This window comes from Somniosus microcephalus, chromosome 10 (genome assembly GCF_052327205.1).
Source record: "Somniosus microcephalus isolate GS21.2 chromosome 10, FLI_Smic_1.0, whole genome shotgun sequence".
In the NCBI taxonomy this organism is placed as follows: Eukaryota; Metazoa; Chordata; class Chondrichthyes; order Squaliformes; family Somniosidae; genus Somniosus; species Somniosus microcephalus.
In genome coordinates, this window is record NC_140996.1 from 205,611,268 (window position 1) to 205,634,340 (window position 23,073).

General features: G+C 44.7%; 1 protein-coding gene across 1 annotated transcript in view; it reads left to right on the top strand.

Annotated features, from left to right (window-relative positions):
• mgat4a (alpha-1,3-mannosyl-glycoprotein 4-beta-N-acetylglucosaminyltransferase A) overlaps nucleotides 1-23,073 on the top strand; it is a 259,273-nt gene that overhangs the window by 220,128 nt on the left and 16,072 nt on the right. The window contains exons 10-12 of the mRNA XM_085999510.1: nucleotides 3,457-3,564; nucleotides 14,198-14,391; nucleotides 22,590-22,668. Coding sequence (XP_085855636.1) covers nucleotides 3,457-3,564; nucleotides 14,198-14,391; nucleotides 22,590-22,668 — 381 coding nt within the window. The remainder of the gene's footprint in view (nucleotides 1-3,456; nucleotides 3,565-14,197; nucleotides 14,392-22,589; nucleotides 22,669-23,073) is intronic.

A 23,073-nucleotide genomic window follows, 5' to 3' on the forward strand; every position in this document is an offset into this window, starting at 1 on the left:
AAGCTCGGGGTCCCCCTTGCGGACTGAACGGAGGTGTTCCGCAAAGCGGTCACCCAATTTACGTTTGGTCTCCCCAATGTAGAGGTGTAGAGGCATATGTGGGTGATGGGCAAACAGGATGGTGCGCGTTAGAATATGGAGAGTTCAGCCTGGGCATGGGGGAAGCACCTCATCCGCCCCATTAACACCTGCCTGATGCAATTTTCAGGTGGGACTGTGCCTGCATGAGCAGCCCGCCCACTTGGGCACTGCTTAACTATGCAAATTGGAGTCTTGACCGGTTCTAGCTCCCAATTGCAATTTTCAGGTACAAATGGCCAGAGCGTGCACCATGTATACTCCTCCCATTTGTACCGGGCAGCGATGGGCCTAACCAGGGGTCCTTTAAAGGGGGAAACCACTGGAGACTGCTCACAGCACAGCCCAGGAAACTTGACTTGACCTGCCAGCTGGCTCCGCATGGAAGCCGGCCAATTTCCCGCCTTCCCACTGGAGGCATCAAAATGGCTCGGAACTCACACCGGCACAAACAGGCTGACTTCACGCCTGTTTTAGGCACACTTTTTAAATCGGCCCCCTGGACTTTTACTGGTGTTTTAAAGATTGCATGCTGCAGTTCCATCCATGTATATCGCAGGTTTATACTAGCGGAAGAAGTTTCATTTTATTACCTGGGATTCAAGATTTTTACTAGCATTTGGGGACAATTCTGTCCTTTTTTCTGTGACAACTGCAAATTGGTGGCTTGTAAGTAGGGTATCAGTTACGAAACTGTCTCTCCCCAAGGTTCATTTCCTAGATCCTGTGGGTGGTGGAGTTGGTGAAGTCTGTCCGTCTCTGACATTTGTAGTCTAGGCAGCTCCAGCCTTGAGGCTGGAGCAGAACGTGGCAGCGTGCGCACACTCTGCGAAATAAAACTGATTGATTGAAAATAGTATGAAGATTCATTAGAGTTGGATATATATGTATGAGTTCTGTTAGCTAATGCTGAATTAAGTTTGATGTACAACCAGTATCAGATTTTCTTACTGCAAGACAGAATCAATGTAGATTGTATTTATTACCCTTGCCATCTAGCCAAATACATGTGTGGAAAAGATGGCATGATTTTTTAATGCTAAAAATGTCATTAAATTATAAAGCACTTTCACTTTTTTTGAGTAAAAGAATACCCAATGTGTCTTGTAAAATACCATTTATATCTGTGTGTGTGTGTGTATAAAAAGAAGAAAAAAAATCACGTTATTTGTATCTCTGCTTAAAATAATCAAAACCAACTGCAGGAGTGGTGCTTCCTTAAGCATCTGAGACCGACAGGATAATTCATTCATGCTGCATTCTGATTAAACAAAAATGTTCTTTCTGCTTTGATTTTAGTACAGAATGCTACAGTTGATGCAGAAACTGTGTATTCTACAAACTCGCTGCCTACCACAACACTAGAAAGGAGTGGTGTTTACTTTACATGTAATTGGAAGCTTTTAAATTATGTTTGCTCATTCAATGTATTGGGCTTGATATGGACAGCCAGCAGTAATGGTGTTTGCGACCAAAAAAATAAAGCTTGGCGATCTAGACTGCTGAACTTGTTGGGTTATGATGAAATTGACTGCTTAAAAATATATATTCTTTGGTGTTCCTGAAACAGATTAAATGTCAGTGCTGTAGTAGTGGAGAGAAGAACGTGCATGTAATGATTTACCATAATCAATAGCTGATGGATCTCATCGCTATTACAAAAGCAAAATACTGCGGATGCTGGAAATCTGAAATAAAAACAGAAAATGCTGGAAATACTCAGCAGGCCAGGCAGCATCTGGGGAGAGAGAAACAGAGTTAACGTTTCGGGTCGATGACCCTTCGTCCGAACTGGAAAAAGTTAGAGATGTAACAGGTTTTAAGCAAGTACAGAGGCAGGGAAAAGGGGGGAGGGGGAGGAAAGAACAAAAGGGAAGGTCTGTGATAGGGTGGAAGGCAGGAGAGATTAAAAGACAAAAGGGATGATGGTGCAAGGCAAAAGGAGACAGTAATGGGACAAGTAAAGAAACAAAAGATGGGCCCAGAGGAGGTGTTAATCAACAGCTGCCGTCTGAAAGAATGGGGGGCAGAGGTTATGATCTGAAATTGTTGAACTCCGTGTTGAGTCTGGAAAGCTGCAAAGTGCCTAATCGGAAGATGAGGTGCTGTACCTCGAGCTTACATTCAGCTTCATTGGAACAGTATAGAAGGCAGAGGTCAAAATGGGAGTGGAGCAGAGAATTAAAGTGACAGGCGACCAAAAGCTCGGGGTCCAACTTGCGGACTGAACGGAGGTGTTCCACAAAGTGGTCACCCAATCTGCGTTTGGTCTCCCCAGTGTAGAAGAGACTGCATCGTGAGCAGTGGATTCAGTATACTGTATTGGTATAGATGACGGCCCCCCCCCCCCCCCCAGTTATTTTGGCCCTGCAGTTCTGTAGCTGCGGGAAGCATGAGAGGTACTAAAGTTGTGCACTTGAAGCATCAATTATCTCCAGTTTTCCTTTGCCTCCTTTTTCAGTTGTTTTGTCTTCACACATCCAGGGTTACATAAAACCATTGTGTGCTGAATTTCCATGAATGTACATCCTGTCATTTTGTGGTCTCCGTGTGTTGGCGTAATAACATACTTTGGCTTATGAAAATTCAGTACTTCATTAAATTTTATTACTTTATTTTAATTATGGAAGTAACCTCTCTCTCTAACCTTACGTTTCTTTTTTTCTCTCTCTCCCCCTTTTCTTTCTCCCTTTCTTTCAGTCTTTCCCCCTCGCTCTGTCACTTTCCCTCTCCTTTGTCCTTTCACTCTCTCCCCTTTCTCTCTCGCTATCGACTTTCCTACCCCCCTGGCCCTTGCACTTACTGACATTAAATTCCATCTGCTACTTTTTAGCACATTCCCCCTTCTTGCAAATATCCCTTTGCAGTTTCTTTTGGTCTAAAAGATTAATGATACCTCCTATTTTAGAATCTGCAAATTTTGGCACCACTCCCTCTAGATCTATATCCAAATCCTTGACATACACAGTGAGCAGCAATGGCCCCAGAACTAATCCCTGTGGGATGCCATTGCCCACTCTGGAAAAACAGCCCTCAACTTCTACTCTTTCTTCCAACCAGTTTTTAATCCAGTTTGCTATCTTCCCCCTAATTACATAACCCTTATTCTTCTTTAATAAGCTCCCATGTGATGCTGACTCCTGTGTCTAAATATGTAATACAAGCATCACCTTAATTATATCACTTTGTACTAATCGATGTACATGTTACAAGAAAATGGTTCATTTGTTTCACCTACACACAATTAAAAATGGAAAAGAATGAAATGCAGTTCTCTTTAAAATATTTCTTTCTACCCGCTTTTAATCTCTGCTCCTTAACACTGTCTGAGACATTCCTTAAAAAACCAACAACCTTTTAATTTATTTGTTTTGTTAGAAACACTGCGAGCGACAAAAAGCTAACATCAGGATTCGATTCAGACCATCCCTTTTCCAGCACGTTGGATTGCATTCATCGCTGGCGGGCAAGATTCAGAAGTTGACGGTGAGTACTGTAACATTCTTAACTACTGTCACAGCGTGATATTTATAAGTTTGGGTTAATTAAAGGAAAATGTGATGCAACTGTTAATTACATTTTTTTTAATTGAGTTTTTCCCCTTGCAGTTCAAAAATGATGATGATCTCCTCCTTGCGTTAATGTTGTTCATACACTGGCATCAGTGTGGTGTGCTGCTGAATCTCAATCCACTCAAACTGTGCTGCCTCCTCCGAGATTTTGCCCGCAGTGCTTGTTTGAGCCTACTGCAGTGCAACAGCTGAAGCCAGTACTGACAGTGAGCTGTTTAACAGTACACAGGGAGACGGGTATAACCTGTGCGTGGCCAGATTGTGCTGGACAGTCTGTGCAAGGGAGCCTCGAGTTTGAGGGGCCCAGTGCACTTGGTTGTATCCTGCCTGGCACAGTTTGGGAAATAATTATTATACTTCACTTATCCTGACTGACATAAACATAACGTTTAGCCTAATCGGAAATGACAGACTTCATATACAGTTCATTTTCATATAGGCTGCTAATGTAGGCATTTAAATTTAATTTAAATCCACTTAAACCCTGAGCAGTGCTTGTTTGGAAAAAGGGAAAAATACATGCAAATTAGACTTAACAAAAACACAGGCTGGGGGTCTTATTTTCTGTTTCTTTCCTGAACACCCAATTGTTATAGCAGAAACACAGCCGTGGCAATTCTTATATAAAATTTCAGACCCAATAAACTCCCAAAACATTTTCCTGTTGACTTATTGCATGTACCTGTGTTCTCCTTTGTTCAAAATATTTTGGCTGAGTTTCTTAGTTACTCCTAAATTTTTTGTTCCCAGATCAGTTTGATCAACCCCCCCTTTTTAGCTTTTAAAAACCTTTAAAAGGCCCTCTTGAAGTCACTGCTTTTCCAGTGCGATCAAGCCAATGTAGCTGACAATTCCTCATAACTTAAATTCCAAAGAGACAATATTCCCTCGTTAGGGTCAGAATCTTCTCATTGGCAGGGATCTTGTAGTTCAATATTTTTCAGAGATGTCTTCCATGACAGTTTCTCCCGAGCAATTGGCATTTTCCACTTTTACTGTTGAATAGAACATAAGCATCCTTCTCCCAATTTCACCTCCTGCTGCATTTTCACTATCCCTTCTGACCTTCCCCTCTCTGACCCCGAATGATCAGTCCTCGGCAAAGGCCTGAGCTTCATCCCCTTACACCCCCACCTCAATGAATTTCGAGTTTGGCATGATACTGAGCTCTTTTTCCGCCGCCTTTGCCTCCGTGCCCACTTCTTTGGCCAGGAGTCTTCCACCCCCCCCCCCCCCACCGCACGGCTGACCCTTTCTCCCGCTTTCAGAATTCTCGTTCTACCTGGACCACTCCCTCTGGCCTCTTACCCTCTAGATCTTTTCATTGCAAACTGCTGACGTGACATCGGCCATCTCCATTTCTCTGCTCCCCTCACTCACCCCAACCTACCTCCCTCTGAACTTGCAGCACTCCATTCTCTCAGATCCAACCCCGACATTATCATTAAACCTGCTGACAAGGGTGGTGCTGTTGTTGTTTGGCGAACCAACATCTACCTAGCGGAAGCTGAACGCCAACTCGCCGACACCTCCTCCTACCTCCACTTGGACCATGACCCCACGACCGAACATCAAGCCACCGTTTCCAAGACTGTCACTGACCTCATCTCCTCTGGAGATCGTCCCTCCATGGCCGCCAACCTCATAGTTCTCCTACCCCGCACCGCCTGCTTCTACCTCCTTCCCAAGATCCACAAACGGGACTGCCCTGGTAGACCCATCGTTTCAGCCTGTTCTTGCCCCACGGAACTTATCTCTTCCTATCTCGACTTTTTTTTCTCCTTGTCCAGTCTCTTCCCACCTACATCCGCGACTCTTCCGATGCCCTCCGCCACTTTAACAGTTTCCCGGCCCCAACCGCCTCCTTTTCACTGGACGTACATTCCCTCTACACCGCCGTCCCCCACCAGGATGGCCTGAGGGCGCTACGCTTCTTCCTTGAACAGAGGCCCAACCAGTCCCCATCCACCACCACCCTCCTCCGCCTGGCTGAACTTGTTCTCGCATTGAACAACTTCTCTTTTGACTCCACTCATTTCCTCCAAATCAAAGGTGTTGCTATGGGTACCCGCATGGGTCCTAGCTATGCCTGCCTTTTCGTGGGATATGTGGAACACTCTTTGTTTCAGTCCTACTCGGGTCCCCTCCCTCACCTGTTTTTCCAGTACATTGATGACTGTATCGGTGCCGTCTCCTGCTCTCGCCCTGAACTAGAAAATTTCATTCACTTTACTTCCAATTTCCACCCTTCCCTCACCTTCACATGGTCCATCTCCGACCCATCCCTTCCTCGACTTCTCCATCTCCATCTCTGGGGATAGATTATTGACAAACATTCACTACAAGCCCACTGACTCCCAAAGCTACCTGGACTACACTTCCTCCCACCCCGCCTCCTGTAAGGACTCTATTCCATTCTCCCAGTTTCTCTGTCTCCGCTGCATCTGCTCCAATGATGCCACCATCCATACTAGTGCTTCCGACATGTCTTCCTTTTTCCTCAACCGAGGATTCCTCTCTACTGTGGTTGACACGGCCCTCGACCATGTCCGTTCTATCTCCTGCATTTCTACCCTCGCCCCTGCCCCTCCCACCCGGAGCCACGATAGGGTTCCCCTTGTCCTCACCTTTCACTCCACCAGCCTCCGCATTCAACGGATCATTTTCCGCCACCTCCAGCGTGATCCCACCACCAAACGCATCTTCCCCTCACCTCCCCTTTCAGCATTCCATAGGGACCACTCGCTCCGCGGCACCCTAGTCCACTCTACCACCCCCAGCACCCCTTCCCCTTCGCCCATCACCTTCCCATGTAAGCGGGGGAGAGGCAACACATGCCCTTATACCTCCACCCCCCCCCCCCCCCCCCCATCACTGTCCAGGGCCCCAAACACCCCTTCCAGGTGAAACAGCGATTTACTTCTTGCAATCTAGTATATTGTATTTGCTGCTCACGATGTGGTCTCCTCTACATTGGGGAGACCAAACGCAGATTGGGTGACCGCTTTGCGGAACACTTCCGTTCAGTCCGTAAGGGGGACCCTGAGCTCCCGGTCGCCTGCCACTTTAATTCACCGCTCCATTCCCACTCGGACCTCACCGTCCTCTGCTGTTAGATCCGTGTATCTTGATGTTGTGTGTCCTTCAATAACTAGACACGAGACTGCAGGGAACAATCAACAGGTGTTTACTGGATGAGGGTTACTCTAAAACTAACTGTACAGATCCCTACTCAGGGTTTATATACAGGTGTGGTCACTGCCGGTACTACAGTATAGAGGAGCTGTAAAAAGTAGTTCTCCCCTTAAAGGTACATACACTACAATTCCTCCCCTTTTAGATTAACAGTACCATAACATTCATTTAACAATTAACACTTTTAACATGCAACATTAACTGAAAATAGTCCATTTATAAATTCAGTCTTTGGGTCGGCTTCCTGATCCTTTCTGGATAGCGCCTTTCCTGAGTGTCTTGCTCTTGGTGCGAAGGCGATTCTGGCCCCCTGTCATCGGTTGGTTCATCAGCTTCCGATGCTACTGTTTCTGGGGTAGATGCTACCTGTATGTCGGGTTCATCACCAGGTACGCGAGACATGGGGTTGACTCGTTCCTGTGACTCTAGGATCTGGTCGACATGGCGTCTCACAATGTTCTCCCCAACATCCACTGTGTACATTAGTGGCCCCTGCCGTGTGCATATAGTTCCTGGTTGCCATTTCCCTGTTCGGTAGTCGCGGGCTAAGACTGGTTGCCCTACATTGAAGCTCCTTGTCGGCTTCTCATTGATGTGCTGGAATTGCTTATTCTCAACATCTCTTCGTACATTTGGTCTGAGCAAATCCAGACGAGATCTCAACCTTCGGTTAAAGAACATCATGGCTGGGGTCTGGTTGGTGACTGCATGTGTCGCATTTCTGTAGGCTAACAGGAAATTGTCCACCTTATGCTGCAGTGGAATGTCGTCATCGCACATGGCCCTTACTGCTTTTTTAAAGGTTTGTACGAACCTCTCAGCCAATCCATTTGTGGCTGGATGATACGGGGCGGATGTGTAATGCCTTACCCCATTTCTTTTCATGAATCTTCGAAACTCTTCGGACACAAACTGTGGTCCGTTATCAGAGCAAATCTGCTCTGGCAAGCCGTTCCTGGCAAAAATGGTCCGTAGGACTGCAATAGTTTTCTCCGTGGTGGTGGACGACATTTTGATCACCTCAGGCCATTTCGAGTGCGCATCCACGGCTATTAAAAACATTGAGTCCATGAATGGACCAGCAAAATCAATATGCACCCATTGCCATGGAGATGAGAGCCACTCCCATGAGTATAGAGGGGCATGTGGTGGTGCATTTTGGACCTTCTGGCATCCTGAGCAGCTCTTTGTTAGGTCCTCGATTTGCTGATCGATCCCTGGCCACCACCACACAAGCCTTAGCAAGGCTTTTCATTTTCACCCCTCCCAGATGGCCTTCGTGAAGCTCATTTAGCACTCTCTCCCTTAACTTGGGTGGAATTACCACTCGGGATCCACACATCAAGGTCCCCTGGCATACTGACAGCTGTTCTCTTCTGGATGAGAATGCTGGCAACAGTGAGTCGCCATGTGTTGGCCATCCCTTCACCGCCAAGTCATATACCCGAGACAGTGTCGGGTCATTTCGGGTCTCCTTCTCTATATCAGCGTTAGTTACTGGCAAGCGTTCAATTATAGTCGAATAAAATATTTCGACAGGGTCCACTGCTGGTGCTTCCTCCGCAGTAGGCAGTGGCAGGCGTGATAGCCCATCAGCGTTTCCATGCTGTTTCGTGCCCTTGTACTCGATTTCATATTGGTTCACCCCTAGAAAAAGGGACCATCTTTGTAGCCGTTGTGCAGTCATCACCGGAATGCCCTTCTTTGGATTAAAGATGGAGACAAGTGGTTGGTGGTCAGTCAGCAAGGTGAACTTCTGCCCGTGCAGATAGTGGTTGAACTTTTTCACTCCTCACACTAGGCTGAGGGCCTCCCTGTCAATCTGGGCGTAGTTATGCTCGGCTGAGGTTAGTGACCGAGACGCAAAGGCTACCGGCCTCTCCGAGCCGTCCGGGAATTTGTGCGACAGCACCGCTCCAATGCCATAGGGTGATGCATCACACGCCAACCGAATTGGTAGTGCTGGGTTGAAATGAGCCAGCACCTCTTTTGATGTGATCAATTCTTTGCACTTCTGGAAAGCTCGTTTACATTCGTCATTCCACTGCCATGGTACCCCCGTTTGCAGTAGGGTGTTCAGTGGGTGTAGTACTGTAGACAAATTCGGCAAGAACTTATGGTAGTAGTTCACCAGCCCGAGGAACGACCTCAGTTGTGACACATTTTCCGGTGCTGGAGCCTTGACTACTGCCTCAATCTTTTCAGGGGACTTATGTAACCCCTCTATCAATAACGTGGCCACAATACGAGATCTGCTTCTGGAAAAACTCGCATTTGTGGCGATTTGCTCGGAGCCCATATTCCTTCAATCTAGTGTTGGCAAGGTGATCACTGTCATTTTTGCCCGTGACCAGGATGTTGTCCAAATAACACTGGGTCCCTGGAATCCCTTGCAGGACTTGATCCATTGCCCTTTGCCAAATAGCTGGAGCTGATGCTACCCCGAACACCAGCCGGTTGTATTGGTAGAGACCTTTGAGTGTTGATCGTGAGGTACTGTTTCGAGGTTTCTTCTACCTCCATTTGCAGGTACGCCTGGGCCAGATCAATCTTAGTGAAGCATTTCCCTCCAGATAGCGAGGCGAAAATATCTTCAATCCGCGGAAGCGGATATTGTACCGTGTGAAGGACTGGGTTCACTGTCGCCTTAAAGTCCCCACAGTTGCGAACCTTCTTTGGTTCCCCAGGCGTATTACTCAACGACCTCTTCATTACAGGAACGATGGGTGTAGCCCACTCGCTCCAGTCCACTTTGGACAGTACTCCTGAACGTTCCAAACCTTCCAGCTCTGCTTCGACGGCTGGGCGGATCGCATAAAAAACTTTGGGCTTGTATTTTTCTCTATTTTGATCATCGCTGTTATGCCTTTTAGTGTTCCGAGTCCCTCCTGGAACACTTCTTGTGCGTCAGTTAGCATTTTTGACAGTCGTCCAGGTCTGACGTCGTCATCCTTTTTGGCATCTACAGTCAGTGCTTGTATGGAATGCCAATCTACCTGTATCTTCCGGATCAATTCACGTCCTAGTAGTGGTGGTCCTCCATCTGGCAATACATATAGGTCCATTTTTGGTGTTTCCTTGCTGTTATATATAACGTTCACCCTTATTTTTCCTTTGGGGTAGACTTTTTGCCCTGTGTATGTCTTCAAGGCAATCTCTGTATCTCTCAAGGGTATATGTGAGAATAGCCGCTTGTAGTCCCTTCGGCTTATGACTGTTAGGGCTGATCCTGTGTCCAATTCCATTTTCACTTGGACTCCGGCTATCTTGAGCGTGACCCAGATAGTTTGGTGATCCTCTGTTTTGATCACCTTATGTAGTTTCAGACAACCCAGCTCCTTGCTTCCGGAGTCTGTATCACTTTTCTGTTCGCCTGAACTACTCTCCGTCACCTTATGTACCTTGTACTTCTCCTGTGGAGATTTCTTGCTGCTGGTTTTCTTTCCCGACCTGCAGACTCTTGCTATGTGTCCTACTTCTGCACACTTTGTCCTTGAACCAGCAATCATTATGGTCGTGTGTTGTTCTGCCGCAGCGATAGCACTTCACTGTTCCGTATGACATTTCATTTGTGCCATATTCTTGCGGTCTCCGTTGTATCTCTGCAGCGCCCCATGCGGCTGTATCGTGTGATACTGCCATGCTGAAAGCCTTGTCCAGCGTAAGATCCTTTTCTGATAGAAGCCGTTTCTGGGTTCCTTCACTTTGAAGCCCACACACAAACTTGTCCCTTAAAGTATCTGCTAGTCCCGTTCCAAACTGGCAGTGTTTCGATAGCTTGCGCAGTTCCATTAAATACTCAGCATTACTTTCATCTTTATGCTGGTTCCTTTTGTGAAACTTAAATCTTTCTGCTATCAGCAGCAGTGTGGGGTTTAAGTGGTCCTGTAGGATTGACACTATGTTTCCAAAATCCTTTTCCACTGGCTTCTCTGGGGTTACTAGGTTTCGCAGTAAGCCATACATTTTTGCACCCATTGAATTCAACAATACCAGCGCTTTCCTCTCATCTGGCACTTCATTCGCCTTGCAGTACACTTCTATGCGTTCGACATATGTCGTCCAATCTTCGACTTCATTGTCGAACGCTGTGATACTGCCACTCTTCGGCATCCCTGGGTGTGGTTAGACTGGCTCAAAATGGCGTTTTCACGCGCTCTCCCTTCTCTGCTGCGGCTCAAAATGGCATCTCCTGCGCTTTCCTTTCTCTCCCCGCTGACGCTGCTCGGCCCTTGAACACCGGCTGCGCTCTGTGCATTTTCCTTTCTTCCCCGCTGACTCTGCTCGTCCCTTGAACACCGGCTGCGCTCTGCGTGTTTTCCTTCGCGCCTCTCTCTCTCTCGTTGACGCTGCTCGGTCCTGAACACTGGCTGCGCCCTGTGCGCTCTACACTCTCTTTTCTCCCGTCGATGCTGCTCGGCCGCCTTCTGTGCCGTCGGTCGGCTCTAGCCGCCGCTGTCCGGGAAGGGTCTGCGCCGTACCTGTTGCCAGCCCGTTTCGCTGGACCACCGTGACTGGAGAACCAAGCCCAGCTCTCAACAGCCTCCCCTGCGATGCTCAAGTCTCCACTGGATGGTCGACGCCCATGCTTCTAGACTCGGCCTTCTTCTTTCACTTTTCTCCAGGAGCGAATCCCTGGGAGGTGATGCAGAGTTGCAGGTAGGTTTGAATCTTCTCATCGCCAATGTTAGATCCGTGTATCTTGATGTTGTGTGTCCTTCAATAACTAGACACGAGACTGCAGGGAACAAGCAACAGGTGTTTACTGGATGAGGGTTACTCTAAAACTAACTATACAGATCCCTTCTCAGGGTTTATATACAGGTGTGGTCACTGCCGGTACTACAGTATACAGGAGCTGTAAAAAGTAGTTCTCTCCTTAAAGGTACATACACTACATCTGCCTCTTGCATTGTTCCACGGAAGCTTAGCGTAAGCTCGAGGAACAGCACCTCATCTTTCGATTAGGCACTTTGCAGCCCTCTGGATTCAACATAGAGTTCAACAATTTCAGATCATAACCTCGGCCCCTATCATATATATATTTTCTTTTTTTATCCACAGTTTTTGTTTGGCCTTTTTTCCCTCCCACATGGCAGCTGTCCTTCATTCTGCCAGCGCAATTCACACTTCATCTAGAGCCATCCTTTGTTCCTTAACCTGTCCCATTACCACCACCTCTTGCCTTGAATATCTCTTAATGTCTCTCAATCTCTCCTGCTTTCTCTCCTATCACTGACCACCTTTCATCCCCTCCCCCTTTTCCCAGCCCCTAAACTTGCTTTCCATGTCCTGCTTTTTTCCAGTTCTGATGAAATGCCTTTGACTTGAAAAGTTAACTTTGTTTCTCTCTCCACGACGCTGCCTGGCTTGCTGAGTTTTTTCAGCGTTTTCTGTTATTTCGGATTTCCAGCATCCGCAGTATTTTGCTATTGTATAAAAATCCTTCGACTGCTTAGCACCTCTTGACTGGAATAATTCCTTTGGGAGAGTGGTCAGAGTTTTAAAATGCATTATATATGATGCTTAGGGGGAGAGGGCGTGCTTTGTACTGCTTTTATCTCATTTGTTCCCTTTCATCTCATTTTTGCTTTGTTCTTTGGAAAAATGTAGCTTAGTTTTTACAGACAAATTAAAATAAACTGTCCTGTTTGTAGTCATTACAGTGGGTGCACAATACTTCATTCCCATTTGTCTCTTTATGCATCTACCTTTATACAGAATTTTGAAAGTCAATAGATCACATAGATAACGTGGGTTGCTGCATCTGTGACATGCTGTATTATTTCTAAATCAAATCCTATTTCACTTTCGGCTGAGTGTTCTTTCTCACAACACTGCATATCAAGATTCAAGATTATTTTATTGCCATATTTAACTGGTACAATGGAATGCTTACTCCCCACTCACTCCCACAATACAAGCATATAATATAAAAGCAAAAAGTAAAAACAAGTATAAATATAGAAACTAAGCAAATAAGTATAGCAATGACAGTCCAAGTTGCAGGATATGATGAACAGTGCAAAAAGCCTCTATTACCACTGGAAGTAATAGTAATGTATTATAAGTATATGGTAGTATAAGTATAATATAAATAAGTATAAATTAAAATGCAGTGTGCAATGTACAAATAAGTTATAAGTTATATAAGTTGAGGTACAAGAGCCCTATGTGCACACAGTCCAGTGATCAAGAATGTTCTTGTGCGCTCACGGTTCAAGTGATATCACTGGTGATCTTGCACAATGCTGTCCCTTTCCTCAGTCAAGTGCAGAGCGCATAGGTTTAAAAACAAATAGTGTGTATCGGCTGTAATGGCAGCAACTAGTGACGATAGCAAGTTATCTGTAAAAGTCCCAGTAGGAAAGCTGGCGTCCCGTGATGGATCATGCACTGAATGGGAGTGGTACTAAGCGTACTGGCAAAGATACCAGGTTTGATCTGTGCTGAGCTAGCTGATCCCTGCTAGGGCAATAGTTGGAGGTGCTGGAGCACCCCCCGATTGCTTTCTAGTGGCTCTTGTTGGAAGGTGCACCTTTGTGGCTGTCTGGTGAGGACAAATGGAGTCCACCTGCAGTGCCGCCGCCAAGGTTAAACACTCGTTTGGGCACATGTGAAGAATAGTTGTTTGGTTGAGCTATTAGATGGTTGGCTGCCCTGCACAGAAAATTGGAGAGAAGGTAGAGGCTGCTCAAAGTGGGCTGAAGGCTTTGATCTTGAGGTTTATGATTTCATCAGAAACCTTCAAATGTTCAAAGCACATTCCAAGCCAGACAATCGTTTATTCTTGAATGCATTTAATCATCTCAAACTTGTCCTAACGGTATTAAAATTATAATCTCCTCCTTCGTGGAACGTTCTTGTTTATCAGTACGTAGCACGCCGACTCTGACAGCTATCAGTGGGTCAAAGCAAATCCAGAACGTAATAAACGCCAACCAAAGCAAACACAACATATTCCAAAAACTAATTGATTGAGGCTCAGATAATGTTCAATCATTTGAGCTTTGCTTTCTGCCCTTGATGTTGTTTGGCACTTACTTGGTAACCATCTTGTAATTTCTCCCAGACTTCCACTATTCTCTAACTATAGAAATCTCCTGATAACTCTCAAAATATTTCAGTTTCTTCTTTGTGACAAGTTGACAATGGAAATGTAGTGAAATAGATTAATTTGTAGCCGTTAAGGAATGTCACACTCTAATGTTATTGCAAATGCGTTTTTTTTTAGCATGTAAAATTAGTTAAATAATGCACCCTGTTTTTCTTTATATATTGCAAAACTGCTTATTGGTTTGTTTGATTTCAACAACTAAAATTTTGGGGGGATTTTTTTTCTCTCTCCTAAGGATAAAGATTTTATGAAGCCTTTACTTCACAAAATGCACGTCAATCCGCCCGCAGAGATTTCAACCTCGCTAAAAGTTTATCAAGGCCATTCATTGGATAAAGCGTATCTGGGAGAGGACTTCTTCTGGGGCATTACACCTCTCGCTGGTGACTATATACTCGTCAAATTTGACAAACCATTGAATATAGATAGGTAAGGACACCAATTTATAACTGTGACGCTCTCTTGTAACAAACCTGTTGGTGTGATTTTTTTTTTTCCAAGTAGAGTGAGGAGGCGCAGAAGGACGAGTATGTTGATGCTTCCTGATCAGTAACAACTCCTTCCATATATTACAACCATTTTAATGTAAAAAAAAAATCTCCAAGAACTTCATGGAATAAGGGTATGTAAAAGTGACGCCAAGAATGGTCAGTTGTGGGAATTATCAGTTAGTGGAAAAGAGGGATGACCAAAACTTGTCCAAGAAAAGGCCTTTGTAGAGGTTTTATTTTTAAGGAGAAGAGCAAGGTGGGGATAGGAGAAGTTGAGACAGGGAATTCCAGAGAGTAGGACCCAGGCAGCTGAAGGCCTTGCCATTGAGGGCCAGACGAAGGAAGGGGATGCACAAGAGGCAGGAGTCAGAGGGACATGGTGCTCGAGGAAGGATGTAGGCTCGTTGAAGGTTCAGGAGTAATGGCGGGCTAAAGCCATGATGGGATATTGTGGTAAGCAGCTCATTTTGCATCTTTATGGGCATGAATATCCATGATCCAATATTAAAAGAAAATGATCACAACTGTTAGTTGAACTTGCATTAATTACAAAAACCCAGAATGCCTGAGCTAATGAAAAATTAGACAGGTTGTAAAGAACATCTTTTAAACCGTAGTTTCATGAGAGATTTTACAGGTTTGTTTTTTAAGTGACAAATGCATATAACTATCGCAGAAGATTTCCCAATCTAATACTTCCGAGGAAGTCCTGCATAATCTACTAGATCTTGACTGGACAGCTTATGTTATGAGACTATCCAATCAAGCATGCACAATGTAAGAATACATATTAATCGAATGTTTGCGGTGTAACCCATCATTATACAGTAATCACAGTCCTCCAGCTTTCGCCTGCCCGACTCTTGTATAAGTTCCATTACCCCATGCCAAGTACGACAACAGCTTTTTCTGCTCTGGCTTGCTTCTGAGTATTTTAGGATATTTTCATTATTTCTGAATATGTTGAATGAAACACCATCTTAGGTAATTGGTGAAAAAGCCACCCTTGTACATATAATGGCCGCTCTATGCTGTATGACAAGTTACTTCAATACAGAACTGTAATTGACTAGAGCAGACTTTATCGAGCGATGTTTCTGGCAAGCCTGCGTCCAGGATCTCTGCTGCTGTCCCTCCTTGGCCTGTTTCTGCTCAGTAGTTGTTCACTGGTATACCAAGGTCCTTGTTTGGTAGTCTTAAGTTTTATTGGGGGGGGGGGGCGGGAAAAGAAAAGTGCATGTACAAGTGTACTATTCCAACGCACTCTTGGCTGGCCTCCCATGTTCTATCCTATGTAAACTTGAGGTCATCCCAAACTCTGCTTCCCATGTCCTAACTCGCACCAAGTCCCGTTCACCAATCACCCCTGTGCTCGCTGACCTACATTAGCTCCTGGTTAAACAACACCTTGATTTTAAAATTCTCATCCTTGTTTTCAAATCTGTCCATGGCCTCGCCCCCTCCCTTCAGTCACTTCAAACCCATTCTCTGGAACTCTCTCCTTAAAACCATTCAACAGCTCCACCCTTCTATCCACTTTTCAAATCCTTCTCAAAAAACAATCTCTTGTGACCAAGCTTCTGGCCACTCCTCCTAATCTTGCCTTCCTGGCTCGGCGTCACATTTTCCTTGGTCTTATTTGTAAAGTGCCTGGGGTGTTTTCTTTTTACATTAATGGTGCTGTTTTTCTGCCCACTTGCCTACTTTGTCCAGTTCGTTCTGTAATATCTGAACAGCCTCCTCCAATTCGAGTGCACCTCCTATTTTGGTGTTGTCTGTAAGTTTGCACTGAGGTTCTGAATCTTAAGTCATTGTTGCAAATCTAGAAATAGTACTGGTCGCAACACTGATTCTTGGGGCACCTGACTTATTACCCAACATATGAAGGTCTATTGCAGACCAGTACTTCTGGATAATACTTACTGTTGGATTTTGTCCTGAAATATTCTTTATTATATTGCAAGTCAAAATGTGCCGAAGATAAAATAATATTTTGGCATTCTTTAAAGCTGTCTGCCAGTTGCCACTCTTGAGTAATGGGAGGCTTTTGAAACATTGCGATATTGGTTTTGCAAAGTATATTTATCTGTCTGCCAACGTGATTGCTCAAACAATTCCAGAATAACTTTTCTGTTACCAGGTCACAGCGGAAAATAGGTATTCAAATTTACATTATGAAATGAAAGCTGTCTAACAGAAGAATAGCCCACAAGCCTTGACGTAATAAAACTCACTACGCACTTGGTTTGAGCATAAAGCAAGGCTTTAATCAACTTGTTTCAGAACGTGGAAGTCTAGTTGTACTTCACTAGTTCCTTGTCTTTACAAAATGTCCCTGGCAAGCTGGGGCCAACGCCCGAGTATTTATACTCCTTGGACGGCGCCACCAGCTGGCCGTCCAGTGTTATTTCATAGGTAGTTTCTCGATGAGATTTATGACGGGCCTCATCCCTGCTTAGGATGTAAATGTAGCTGTAGAATAAGGGAGTGACTGACTGTGGGTGCATTGTTGGACCAGAGCTCCAAATACACAATCATTTTAAAACACGAGCCAACCAAAGCCTCGATTTACTGACTGCTGCAATTCTCAGCCCAGAGTGGAACCCTTCCTCGGGGTTTCGCATAGCTCCCAGCAGACAATCCTTAATATTCTACCTTCATATTGCACATTGAGAAGTATGAAGTGTGAATTACAAGTCTGATGGACAGCTAAGCCAAGCACCATTCTTAACAAGTGCGTGCGTTTGGGATGATGCAAACTGTTTTGGGAAGCAAAATATTTTCTGCAACTCTCTGTAGTCTGCTGTACTGATGGGTTGCTTTTCAATTGCATTCAATTACCTTCTCTCTTTAAAGAGCTTTGAATGCAGAATAGAACATCAGATTTAAAGGTTATGAAAGCATTGTAAGTGGTGACCTAGTTTCTGCTCCAAGTTTAATGAGATTTCTTTAGGATAACTGCTCCACAATCACAAATGGAATTCTGGTTCAGGCCAAGTATGGGCATGAAGATTTATTAAAATCTGCATTATACATGTAGCGCTGTTTAATTCAGAGTGAATTCAGCTTATTCAGAGTGAATTGAACTCTTCTCTCTAAATGGAAGTAGCCATTCACATCAAACATTGAAGTAGCCCTCTATTGAGTTCCTTTTATGTTTATTATAGTGCTTGGTATTTGTGACCTTAGTCAATGCAACATAGTTTTACTGCAATGTGTTATGTTCTTTAATATTCAGTGATGGGAGACAGTCATGTTTATGCAGTAATTTTTCAAAATTACTTGAGGGGAGAGGGTGTTCAGTCAGTGTGTCCTTTCAAACTTTGTAAAGCACTGCCATCAAGTGGCAGATTCTAAAAATGCCTGCCATTTTGTGTTTAAATGTGACTTTGGTATAAATTGTCCTCCTGTCTTAAATGGTAGTCATTCATTCATACTGATCAGTTTAAGGCATTCACCGCATTAGAGCTCACTTGAACATTTTTCTCTGAGGTGAAGGAAGAGCGAAAGATGTACACAGTTGCTAATATCTCCATTGAATTAAAAAAGTGTAAATGTTGCAAAACTGGCAGTATTTTTAAAAATGTTAGCGAGATTTACAATCCAAGAGTATGGCAGATTGTAAAGTCATTTAAATGTATGGAGCTGTTTTGAACTGAAATGAGTGACTCATTGCAAATGAGTAATGGGTCTGAGTTGATGCAATTTAAATGTTAGTGTTACAGAGCTCACACACAAAAAACCTACCTTAAATATCCAAAATGCTGGAAACACTCAGCAGGTCAGGCAGCATCTGTGGAGTGAGAAACAGAGTTAACGTTTCAGGTCGATGACTTTTCGTCAGAACTGGAAAAAGTTAGAGAAGTAATTCATTTCTGAACTAGTTTATTGGTCAAATGTACTTAGTTACATTTGTAGAAAAGTAGTTTTAATGTGTTGTGGTTAGCAGTTATAATGTATCAGAAGAGAAATGGCTGTGATATAGGTGTATAAGTGTTTGATGCATTCATACAGCACTCACTTGTTAACGGTGATGGTGTGCATCGATGCATATCCGTTATCAGTAATTTCAAGGCTACACTATTTGCAGATGCACTTTGTAATCCTGCCAACATTGACTGCCTGCCAATATCTCAACGATCCTGCTCACTAGATTGGCTGAACCCATTAAGATTATTGATGGTATTGCCCACAAGGATCTGCATGCTCATGTCTCTATGTTCTGTTCCCACACTCTCTCTACTGGGGCCTGGGTTCACAGTAGATGTCCTGGAGCCAGGTGCTACAATTAAATCAGACATGCAGGGGAGAGATATGAAAACAAGGCTAAAAAATCTGACGAAAGGTCATCGACCTGAAATGTTAACTCTGTTTCTCTCTCCACAGATGCTGCCTGACCTGCTGAGTATTTCCAGCATTTTCTGTTTTTATTTCAGATTTCCAACATCCGCAGTATTTTGTTTTTTTTTACCGTAAATACCTTCTGGCTTTAATGCTAATAACAAAGCTATTTTCCCTTTCTTGCACACAGTCGTCTTCTGACAATGAATTCAAATTGTTCCCAGGCTCGCACCAGTGTTTCTTTGAAATCTGCCATTAGGAGATTTGTGTTTGCAGCTCTGGGCTGTAGTGAGAGCTGCACTGGATGGCTGTTCTAGGATAATACCAGTTTTTCCCCTCCCTCTCTACAGTTTTATTCTTCCATCAGAAGCTATTCCACCTGATAATCCAGTTAAAACTGACTAAAGTTATTCTTTCTATGGCAGTCGGGTTGGTGATCGAGCATTGATCAAAAGAGAGACTAAGGGCGCTAAATTCGGTTGATTTGCGCCTCTTGTTAGTGCCCTAAGAGGGCGCAAATGAACTAGCGCCTGGGTGTCGCGCCGCTAACGCCTCCTGCGAAATTCAATGGGAGGTTAGCGGCAGCGCTAACCGTTAGCGCTGCCGGCGATGACATCATCGCTGTGCGCAGCACCCCAGCTGTAATATTGGGTGGCGCTGCCAGACGCCATGTCCGACGGGGTCTGGGGGGCCTACCTGCGGCCGGGGCGGCGCTAGTTTAAAGGGGAGGTGGCGGGCGGCCATTTTTGTTGCAGGCCGCCTGCCAGCACCTGCCCCCGTGAAGCGCCCCCCCCCCCCCCCCCGGGTGGGGTGCTGGCTGCTCTCCTCTTGCGTGCCGGGCTCATTTGCCGGCACTCCCGATCCCTGGTGGCCCAGCTGGGCGCCGGGATATGCTGCGCCAGGCCCCTCCCCTTTAAGAAGGGGAAGAAGGCCTGCAGTACCGCAGCACGTAGCGCCGCGATATTGGCTCATAATGCCCCAAGAGGGACGCGGGGCACTTCCAGTAGCGCCCCCCTCCCCCTCGGGGTGCAACCTGGGAAAATTGGCTGCGGCGGTGCTAAAATTAGCACCCCCCCCCCCCCAGCGAAGGTAGCACCCCAATTTTTACCCCTAAAATTTGGTTTAATATCTTATTTGATGGATTACTTCAAGCAATCCTGGATTGCCCTCTAATACAGCGTTGGGTATGAGCTTCAGTGCCTCAAATGGGTGCTGAATCCACAACTTTTCAGCCCTGGGAATAAAGTCCTACCAAACAGGATGGTTGTCTTCAACGTGCTCTATTTCCCCTTTGTCTGTGAGGAGCCACCTAGCCTCAACTTGTTATGGTGATGGAGCTCAGATTGGGAATTTTGTTCTGTGGAAAATTATGGCAGGAAACGTGCATCCTGCTCCTTTGTGGCAGCTATCAAACTGTGCAGCTATACTATAATCCTGAATCAGCTCCTGTACAGCGAAATCCAAATATTGAGCTACTTTTGTACTGCAGCAAGTGAAAATTGTTATTTTTGCAGGGATAGGGAAAAATATAGTGTTAGAAATTCTTCCACACATAACTAGCATTGTGACCTGTAATTAGAAATAATAAAACATTGAAATCTGTTGCCATGTCCATTTTCTTTTGAACTGTGCTGGGTTTTTTTTTCTGGAACATGGACAGCAAGCTCCTGTGATTGAATTGGGATGATTTGATGAGTTAAAATTGTACCACATGATTTTACTAATATTGTACTGAGATTTATTAAACTGAATGGCACAGGACAATATGTAAATCAACTGGTCAGCTTAATGTGCTGGTCTAAAAATGCATAACAGTCGGGTGTTGGGTGTCCAGAGCTGGGTTTTAAATCTTCGTAGAGACCTAAAGTGACAGCAGATGTCGATTATAAAAAGACAGAATAAATTGAGACTGTACCAAATCCCACCATGGCAGCTGGGAAATTTAAATTCAGTTAATTAAATAAATCTGGAATAAAAAAGCTAGCATCGGTAATGGTGACCATGAAACTATCGGATTGTTCTGAAAACCCATCTGGTTCACTAATGTCCTATAGGGAAGGAAATCTGTTGTCCTTACCTGGTCTGGCCTATATGTGACTCCAGACCCACAGCAATGTGGTTGACTCTTAACTGCCCTCTGAAATGGCCTAGCGAGCCACTCAGTTGTACCAAAACCGCTACAAAGAAGTATACTACAGGAAACTTTGTGCTATCCGGCACCGACGGGACCGAGCTGTTGCCGTTCCCTCAAAACTGCCGGACAAACCAGCGTTAATGTTGAAGCATACGGAGCTTTTCATCTCCGTATCTGACAACAAACACTGTTGCTTAGCAACAGCTTCTAAACAGTCGGCCCGTACCTTGGAAGCGTCTCTGTAGCTTAGCAACAGCTTCAGAGAGACTTTCCAGAGCCTGACTGTTGGGGGAAAAAAAAAGCAGCCACGAGAAGGAAAAAAACTAACAAACGGCTCCTGATTTTTGCCGGTGGCTCGAGCTTGCCGGACACTTAGCCTCCGGATAACACACAGTTTCCTGTACACGGACTGCAGTGGTGCAAGAAGGCGGCACACCGCCACCTTCTCAAGGGCAAGTAGGGATGGGCAATAAATGCTGGCCTTACCAACGACGCCCACATCCCATGAACGAATTTAAAAAAATAAGACCATTTAAAAAAATTAAAAAAAAGACCTGCCTTCCTGCTCTGCCATTCAATAAACTGATGATCTACTTCTACTCCACTTTCCTGCCGTATCCGCATATCCCTTGATTCCCATAGAGTCCAAAAATCTATTGATCTCAGTCTTGAATATACTCAACGACTGAGCATCCACGGCCCTCTGGGGTAGAGAATTCCAAAGATTCGCAAGCGTCTAAGTGAAGAAATTTCTCCTCCTCAGTCCTAAATGGCCGACCTCTTATCCTGAGACTATGCCCCCTAGTTCTAGACTCCCCAGCAAGGGGAAACATCCCCTCGGCATCTACCCTGTCGATCCACTTCAGAATCTTATACATTTCAATGAGATCACCTCTCAGTTTTCTAAACTCCAGAGAATATCGGCCCATTCTACCCAATCTCTCTTCATAGGACAGCTCTCTCATCCCATATTTTCGACATGTTTTTTAATTCTTGCAGCTTCACAAGGCTAACTGCTGGTTGCTATGCCAAAGTACAAAGTAATTTGTATCAGATTTTATTACGGGCCCCCTTATTCAATCTCTACATGACAGCTGCTTGTTTAGGTTTATTTGCAGTCAACAGCTGGTGAGAGTTCTGCTTTTACAGTGAAGTGACTGTAGTATTTTCCATTTACATTTTGAATTGGCTTTTGCGTACTTTCCAATGCCTTTTTGTCAACATTATATTTTGTTAAAAGTCTGATTTTTGTGACGGTTGGGATTTCTTATCTCTCTTCACAACCCCCCTGCCCATTTTCACTTCAGGTCATGAGCAGGACCACTGACTTACGGTGACTTTAAGTCGAATTCAATTTATATTGGATAGGATTCTGTGATTTTTGTGTGTTTTGGGATTGCATGCTGTGATTCCATCTGGTTATAGTTATAGAGCCATTGGCTTTCAGCTGATTAAGTCAAATTCCATTTCATTACATGGGATTCTGGGTTTTTTACTGGCTTTTGGGGAATCGAATTCTGCAAATCCATCCATTTTTTTTCATGACTTACGTAAATCAGCCATGATGAGAATGATGGTGGTGCAATTTTAGTAATGGCGACCAATAAGCTTAAGGCTCACTTGAACTATGTTAATCACTGCATTTACTGTCCTGGTTTCAGATACTTGTTTCACACTGGGAACACAGAACATCCAGGGGATTTGCTGTTGAATACAAGTGTTGAGGTTTTGCCTTACAAGGTAAGGAACATCCCTTTCCGCATATGTTGTTCTAATTAGGCTAGGTTACGTTTAAAAGCAGCCACCCCCCTTTCTATGATGATGAATAAATAAATAATCTGTATAACGAGGTTACTTGGCTTGTGCCAAAAAATGAAGGGTTGAAATGGGTTTCTCTTTCATTCATTTAGTCACAAAGTTTGAACAAGCCATCTCCGTATAAGAAAATAGGAGCAGGAGTAGGTCATACGGCCCCTTGAGCCTGCTCCGCCATTCAATAAGATCATGGCTGATCATCGACCTCGACTCCACTTTCCCGCCCGATCCCCATATCCCTTGACTCCCCTAGAATCCAAAATTCTATCTCTCTCTCTGCCTTGAATATACTCAACGACTGAGCATCCACAACCCTCTGGGGTAGAGAAT